The sequence below is a fragment of the Meleagris gallopavo genome, chromosome 15 (genome assembly GCF_000146605.3).
Source record: "Meleagris gallopavo isolate NT-WF06-2002-E0010 breed Aviagen turkey brand Nicholas breeding stock chromosome 15, Turkey_5.1, whole genome shotgun sequence".
Classification (NCBI taxonomy): Eukaryota; Metazoa; Chordata; class Aves; order Galliformes; family Phasianidae; genus Meleagris; species Meleagris gallopavo.
The window spans coordinates 7,072,272-7,080,677 of NC_015025.2; the positions used below are offsets into that span (position 1 = coordinate 7,072,272).

The window sequence follows — 8,406 nt, forward strand, 5'->3', positions numbered from 1 at the left end:
GCCAGCGGGAGGTGCGGGGGCCGGCGGAAGCGGCTTGTCCGCTGTTCTCCGTCCCGGTGGTGACCCGTCCGCCTCCCAGAGCTTTGTCTGGATGGGAAGAAAAAGGATGGAGGAGCAGTGGTGGAGAGGGGAGCTGGCGGCAGACATCCATCAGACCCTGAGGACGAAGGTTTGCTCCCGCTTTGTTCCTTTCCCTCAGTTTTGCTCTCCGTTGTGCCCCTCCCCAGGAGAAAGGCTGTGCTGCCGTGACCGCGCTGTGCCTTCAGCGGGGCTGCCGGGCGCTGCTCCGATCGAAACTTGGTCAAAGTCAGCCCCGAGCGAACGGCAGCCTGGAGAACCTGCGGCTCCTCGGTAGCTGTGACTCTGTAACTTAGCCGGGGTGGGGACTTGTTCTATTAGACGCTGGGAGGATGCGGGTGTTGTCCTGTGAAAGAAAAGTCGGCGTGTTGCAGGATTTGGAGAAACGGCTTTGCTTCTCTGCGCACAGATAAGCGCTAAGATTTGGGACGTCGTGCCCGGGCGGGCTGTAGGGGAGCGGGCATGTGCACAAATGGGCATGCGGTGCTGTTTCTAGAAGTTCAGTGTCATTTACACGTTGATTGGAAAGCCAAATGTACGTCTTGCAATAAGCAAAGCAGTGAGGCACTGCTTTTAAGACTTAGTGTACTTTTACTGAAGGCAGGTAAAACTAAAGCTGCTGTTTCTTCAGGTAGATTTCCAGCTCGAAGTAAACCCTAAACACAGGTGGTTGGGCAGCACGAGAGCCAGTCCACAGCACGTAGTGACTGCCTGTATATAACACAGCTTGATGTTAGCAAAGGTACGGCTAATGAAGTTACCTTTGGACGTTCCTTACGGCCGTTGAGCAATAAATGGTGTCAGGTGATGCAGTGTTTCCAGGTCCAGGTTCTGAGTGGGCCAGCTCCCTTTTATGGGGCGGGAGGAATGGCTGGCATCCAGTGTTGGGGTGCGAAGGGGCCGGGGGTAACTTTCTGGTGTGTTTGTTTGTTAATTCAGTGTATCTGCTGCCTTTTAATCAACCATTTCATTCTTCAGACTTCTTTCCAGATGCATCTTACTACTCTAGGTTCCTAAAACCTCTCCTTTGTTTATGGATGTAGGCCGGCTGACATGATGTAAAGAACCCTCGAAGAGGGAGAAGGGTCTTTGGGCTGCACTTCCTCTGCTCTGAGGAAGGTTTAGGGCACTCTGTGTACTAATTCTGCCCACCTTACAAGGATGACTTCTTTCCTTCTCAAAGGAAGTACTAAGTGAGACTCCAAAGTGCCACTGTAGCGAGAAAAAATAATTGCAGGTGATAAGACTAATATTTGGTTCACTCTCTGTGTTCTTCTTCAAGTAATATCCTGCAAAAACTACTCTGAAATGTATTGCTGAGTTGTTTTTTAGTGTTATTTTTCAATGTCAGAAGCACCAGGACTTTAAGGAGAATGTCACAAATCTCCTCAAAAGGACCACACAACAAAGTTTGGGAAGATGAGCATTGACAGCTTTGTAAGCATGGACTGAGGATGCCTGTGGCAAACGTGTAGAGAAAATAAGCTTCAGTAGCTGTGTCTCCACTTGAGCTGTTGTGTGTCAGTGCATTGTTAGTGCATTGCCTTATTCTTCGCATCCCAGTATCAATTAATGCAATAATAATAGCTTCAGCCTCAGTGACTTCCCTGCTTTAAGGTGCCTTCTGAAGAGTCTTAATGTGGACCATTCCGTGCCTTGGGTCAGAAGAAACAGGTCTTAGTTGGAGCATGCGAGTATGAGAGGAAAGTTACTTAATAATTGTCAAGGAGGTTGAAATATAGACTGCAGGCTGTCCTGCTTCTTTTAAGTACATATTTAAGTCTGTTTAAGGTGAGGAATGAAAGGTAATGCAGCTCTTCCTAGAACACTAGAAGCGATTGAGATGCAAATTGAAACAACCAAGTTTTTATGTTAACTGCAAGAAGTGTAATTCCACCCCCTTGGATGGAAGTTGTTGTTAATCTCTTTGGAAGTTGGCTGCTTAGTGACAGATGTTGTGCACTGTTCTGATGGATGTGTTCTGCATGAGAGCAGGTGCTGAATGTGTGGGCTGTACCTGGCTTCTCATTCTGACAGCTGAAAAATGCTGCTCCCCAAAGGCTCTGTCTCGATGTGGAGGAAATCAATAGCCCCTGAATTGTCCAACTAGTGAAATATCAGTGCTTTGATAACGTAGGGCCATTGCAGAAACAGATGATAATGGAAAGGTACCGATTGGTCCAGGCTGCTGCCCCACACTGAAAGTCTGAGCCTTCTGAATGGAAATGAAACTTCTGTAGCACCTTTACAAAGCTTTCTTCTTTAGTAGCTTGGAATACTCAGTAAGTGTGGAAAGCAGAGTAACAAGTCAGTGTGTAGTGGTTTGTTTTTGGTGTTTGAGAAAATCCTGTACTTCAGAAGGCAGTGTGAATGTCCCAGAAAATGGAGGGATGTCTGGCTGCTGTTCCTCTTCTGTTGCTGTACCATGTTGGGCTGTTTCCTCACAGGATATGTTCATTTCCTGCAATTAAGGAGAACAACTGGATCCGTCCACATTTCCCTTTTTATTCATCTCTTGCGTGGCTTCTCAGAGCAGGGTCAAATTTTGCAGGACCTTTTTTCTGTATTTAAAAGGTGAATATTGTAGCTTGATCTCTTTAAAGGCGGTCCAAATGTCTGTAAGTAACTCCTGACTGACAGGTGAGGAGTGCTGATCTTCCTGCTGGAAGCAAACAGTCCTTTAAGTGGTAAATATATCTGAGTGAGTTCCTCTAGGCGCATGACATCAGGTCGTGATGTAACAGGCACTGTTTTGTCTTCCAGCCTGTGAATCCGCTCATATCCTTGTTATTAGAAAAACTTGTGATCCCTTCAACACTAAACGAGCATTGATGGAAGTGTGATATGCTCAGATCTGCCTGAAGGTGGGATTGGCACGGACCCGATGGGCTGTGCTGCAGAAGGGGGAAGGCAATAGGGCACTGTGCAGGTGCTGCTTCTGGTATGGGGTTTGTTTTCTTTTTTTAATGAACGCTAGATGAGAACTTCAGAGAACCCAGATACCTGCATTTCAAAAGGGTTTGGACTCTCACTTCAATTAATCAAGAGGATAAAGCATTAACCTTTCATTCTGGTGAGCTTTTCCACTTTGAATCAGCTGTAAGAAAAGAAGGTGTTAGAAGGCATTGAGGTTTACTAATATCAGGCTTTTCCCAAAACTGGCAGTCCAGCAACAAAAGCATAATCTGTTCACTTCAAAAGCTAGATTATTTTTTTTAAACCAGTGACAATAGCATTACTGGCCTCTAGCTGTAACTTGCTTATGTTGTAGATGGCAGCATATGCGTGGAGCTGAAAGGAACAGGTGTTCTGGTAAAGTACATGGTTATTCATGACCTTTTTCTTTCTTTCCTTCCTTCCTTCAAGTTGGAATTTTGATTCTCACACTTCTTTCTCTGATCCTTCACAGATTAGTTGCTGAATTCTGAATGCTTTGAATTGTGTAAAAAGGACTTAATGAAATGTTTGATAATACACCACAGTGAAACACAGGAAGTGATAAATTTTTCAAGCACAACAGCAGTCTGGTTTCCCCTCAAATTTCAAAAATTTCAGACTACTGTAAGGATGCTGAAGGGCAGAATAAGATCAAAATGATTTTAAGCACAGTTGAAATATGGTTCTGCTCTGATGCTTTTTTTTTTTTATGGCATCTTAGTAGTGTGACTGAATCTTAATTTAAGTGTCTACATACCACAGATCACATACAACTGAATCCTCTACTGACCTTAATCACTGTAAATTGGAACAGGTATAAAGGTTGGCCTGTGTTACAAGACAGCACGGCTCGTGCTTGCCCAGACAAAGTAAGTTTGGCTGTTTTGGAGGCATTTACCATGCATTTTTGCTGTGAGAGGAAATGCATCCTGCTGGCTATACCTGAAGAACATTGCACTGTCACTTATCTTTGCCTTTCTCTGAGCCTGCATGGCCGCAGGGCGTCAGGGGATGCTGCATGGTTCATCTATGGGAAAACAGAGCCAGGCTGACGACGTGGTATAAGAGCAGACTCAGTTAACATCCTTATGAATGTCAGAATCTGAGGAATGTTTGTCATAGAGGCTCATTTTTCCTTTGTCAAGGAGCCTGTGAGTTGATGAATTTCACTTTTGTTCTGAGAACTGATCATTATTAGTAGGAGTTATTACTGTAATGTCACATCACTTGCTAACTTATAAGTTCTCTGCCGTTTGTCAGTTTATTACTGGCTTTATATCTGGGGAGGTGGAGTTGTGCTGAAAGGAAATGGGATGCAACTTCTTGCTGTGTTGAACACCCAAGCAGTGTGGTGTAGTGCTGTGACCACACTGAGTGTGGCATGGAGCAACTGCTGTAGGGGAGCTGAAGGACATCATCGTGCTCCATTTCCTTCCTCTCCTCTTCAGTTGTGGTTGGCTGGTCCAGCTCAAGAAGCCTAAACTTCCTGAGGTTCACTTACTCTGCTTGTTGTTCAGCATCTCCTCTGGGGTGGCTCAGAAGGGTTTGCTCAGCCTGATTGTGAAGCCAGCTGACCCATGGGTGAAGTCTGGTTCTCTGAGTCAATGAGCAGTGCAGGAATCAGTCAGGTTACCTCCTGGGAACTGCCTGAGCCTGGCTGCGCTTCAGCTCTGACTGCTGAAGAATTGTCATCTTTAGCACCACTTGAACGTGTTTACACCGATTCCCTTCTTTTAGAAGGTCAGGTCTTGAAGCTGATGGGAGCCAGCTTATAATTGCCTTTGCCCTTAAAGCTGCTTCTCTTTCAGCCCATGCACAACCTCACTCTTGCAAGCCTTAGTTATCTAAAACGTGATAAGTGGCAATCATCCCAAATGCTGTGTTCTGCCTGCCTGGAGGCTTTTAGCTGAGAGAACTGACCAATAACTCTGTTAAGGAGCTCAGTCGGCCAGCCCTGAGCTACATGAGAGCCCATGCTGCCATGTTCAGTGTTTCAGTGCATTGGCTGCCAGCAGCCACAACCAGGTGGTGGAGGGAGATAGGAGCGAGCAGGTTAAGGTAAGCAGCAGCAGCAGCATCTGGAAGGACCAGCAGACAGCAAAGCTCCTAGCTGCTTCTCAATTGCTTTACTGGAGATGGAGGAAAATTTTAAGCGTTGGAAATTATTCTATTCTTGCTTCCTGAAAGATTTTTTTTTCTTTTGAGACTTTTAGCTGCTGATTGTGCACCAGTATCCCTAAAGTAACAAAGGCACTTTTAGTATTCAAAGAAGTAATTTTTTTCTTAGAGAACTGGTGCTAAATAACCCTTTGAGGAGAGGTTGATGAAAAGGAATGCGTATCAATAGCTGTGTTTATAGGGCTTCTCACTTTGTGTAGGAATTACATACTTGCCAACCAACTTCCATGCAGGAAGTTTCATATTAAATACGTATGTTGAGATTTGATGTATCTAGAGAGCATAATTTTGCTGGGAGATCTAGCTGTTTCAACAGCCAGAGACATTTCAAAAGGTAAAACTTGATGTTCCTATTGGTCATCAGTAAGGAAAAAAAAAGAAAACGTTTCAGAGACTGAATTTCCACCTGATCTTATCATAGCTTGGACTTTGTATGGACATTTAACACAAATGCAGTTCTTTTAACTGTGAAATAATTTCTTCCAGAATGCTTAGGTTGTGAGTATACTATGAATTCTTGTTCTCAACCTGTGTCCTGTTGATGGATTGAATTCCTGGTATGTAAGGTGGTTGTGGGGTGGGCATTATGGGATGTTTTGGGGCATAAAACAACACGGGGGTTGTGTTCCATTGCCTCCCTTCTTTATAAGAAGGGGTATTTTTTATAATCCCCCGGTGAAGTCTGCCCCAGGTTTCAAAGGGCTTCTTGCTTGACTGCAGCATGTGTCTGTTCAGCTCAGGAAAAAAAAAAAAAAAAAAGGCTGGTAAGCAATCATCTGTAACAGCGCCCAGCTTGCTGTCTTTGTGAGCTGCTTCTTGGTAACGAACCTCTCTGGTTTCCAGTCATGTGCACCCCTCTGAGCCTGACTGTGCAGCTATTTTCTCCTGACAAGTTGAACCTCCTGACAGAATGCTTCTTCCAGGGAGATGGGAGAGTGTGGGCAGGCACTGCTCCAGCTGTGCAGGGAGGTGCCCTCCTGCAAGCAGCACACCAGCGTGGATGCTTCCTCTGATCTCATCTGTTCAACTCTGTTTGTTTTGTAGAATTACTGCTCTATGCACTACTTTGTGTTCTGCTATAAGACACGTTTATCTTGCAGTGCTATGCAGCTTCTAATTCGTTTTCAAATGCATGCAATACAAAAATGATCTAAAAGTGGAATCTGAATTACTGATATGCACCATGTTGTGATATATATATTTAGCTATATAGTTATATATTTATATATATTTAGTTTGCTTGCTTTTATCTATGCTTATCCACGTGTATTCAGCCCATTTCAATTTAAGTCTGGCTGCTTAACACTAAAGTGGCATTAGCTTGTGGGTGCTCTCCAGGATCTTCACTCCCTCCCTCACAAATCTGTATGAAATGCTTTCGGGTGAAGGGATAGCATAGGTAGACCAAAAACTTCAATAATTCTGCCTTTAGAACTAAAATTTCTGTATCACATATGAAACACTTTGCAAGTTCAGTGGCTAGTTTTTATATTGCTGAAATGAAAATGCTTAAATTTGCTGTAATTGCAAGTCTCTGATTATTTTTCTTTTTAATGTCTACTTATTGCAGCTGTGCACAATGGCTTTTTTTTTTTAATATTAGAAATTCTTCATGCTACAGACCTGTGGGGTCCTTGTTGGTTGGATGGTTTTTGGTATAGGATGTAGTAAGTTAGAAGAGGCACTATCAGATAAATTTATCTTGCTGTTCTAGCTTATGAAACAGTACTTAATAGCCCAATTTAGGTGAAGAAAATAATCAAGTCCTTAAGGGACAGCTCTCATGGCCAAGAAGTTTGGTGTTCTGTAGAAAGTAATAACAAGCTGTTCCTGGGTGAAACTACATGTTTAACCCTTGTAGGGAAAGTGCATTATGACAGAAGTGCTAGAAGTTAATTGACTGCCAAACATGCAGTAATTCAGCCCTGATTTCCCTCACAGCGCTGGTTTTGCTACATGTTTTCCATAGCAGGTGGGTGGCGTTAGGGATTCCTGATGGTTCAATGGGACGTTTCAGTGCTTCTTTCCTCCTTACCCCCTCTCTCCCCTCCCTGTAGGAACGTAACCTGCCCCTGTACAAGGCCCATTCACCACAGATTGGGATGCGCCGTTACTTCATTGATCTCTTGACCGTCCTCAGCAACCGTTGCAATCTCTGCCCTACAGCCCGGCATCTCGCTATCTACTTACTGGACCTCTTCATGGATCGCTATGATATCACTGTCAAGCAACTGTATGTCACTTCATTTGCCTGTCTTCTCCTAGCAAGTAAGTTGGCTCCTATTTACTGTGGCTTTTCTTCCCTTCTCTGAGCAGATGGTTGTTCTCTTTGCGTATCGTAACACAGAAAACTGCACAGGATAACCACTCCCAATTGCTTTCTTTAAATGTTTAGAAGTAGTTTTGAGGGACATGGTTTAGTTGGAAATATTGGTGGTAGGTGGATGGTTAGCCTGGATGACCTTAGAGATCTTTTCCAGCTTCAGTGATTCTGTGATGTACTTAGGGTAAAGCCCAATGAAGCCCACAGAAGGAACTAAAGTAGTCTTAAATTCTGCTTGACTGTACAGCTTGTTCTGCACATTCATATGATGGTGTTAGTGTGCAGAGGAAGTTTAGGAATCTGAAGTTGGATTGGTGAAAAGGGACAATGAAGATAAGGGAGTAGTGGAAAGGAGATGGTAAGACTGGAGGGGTTTACTTCTAAAGAACAATTAGCAGTAGAGAGTAATACAGCCTCTCCTGGAGAGCTGTCCTTGGATCTGTGCCTCTGTTATGATCACTGGGCATAATCAGTTCCTTGCAAATCAGAGTTCTCTTGTACAAGGACCAAAGGAAAATTGTGTCTGGAGGCACTTAGTAGGTATGTTGGTGGTACTGGAGTGCATATTGCTTGTTCTGGGCTCCTAGTCATTAGTTTGTAACTGAAAATTTGGTGTTGGCATCCATTTGGCAAATGATCTTGAATGACTGTGGTTAGTACTTTCTTGAAATCTCGGCAGGCAGTGATGTGCAAGTGGAAGAAAGTGAGGCTGGTGCCTCAAGGAATTGCAGACTTGCAAACTGTTTCTAGGTTACTAGGAAATTATCCTGCCATATGGGAGCCAGGCAGAGCAGCGTGCTATTGTTGTAGGCAACAAAAGTTATGCAAACTGCAGCATCAGTGGCTGGAATCTTCTAGGCAGTCATACTGGTTAAGGTTTTAGAAAAAAA

The 8,406-nt window shown here is 44.0% G+C and overlaps 1 protein-coding gene across 1 annotated transcript in view; it reads left to right on the top strand.

Moving 5' to 3' along the window:
- The window catches only part of CCNJL (cyclin J like), a 20,284-nt gene continuing 11,878 nt past the window's right edge, over positions 1-8,406 (top strand). Inside the window, exons 1-2 of the mRNA XM_010718912.2 lie at positions 1-169; positions 7,251-7,461. Coding sequence (XP_010717214.1) covers positions 92-169; positions 7,251-7,461 — 289 coding nt within the window. The 5' untranslated portion in view covers positions 1-91. The remainder of the gene's footprint in view (positions 170-7,250; positions 7,462-8,406) is intronic.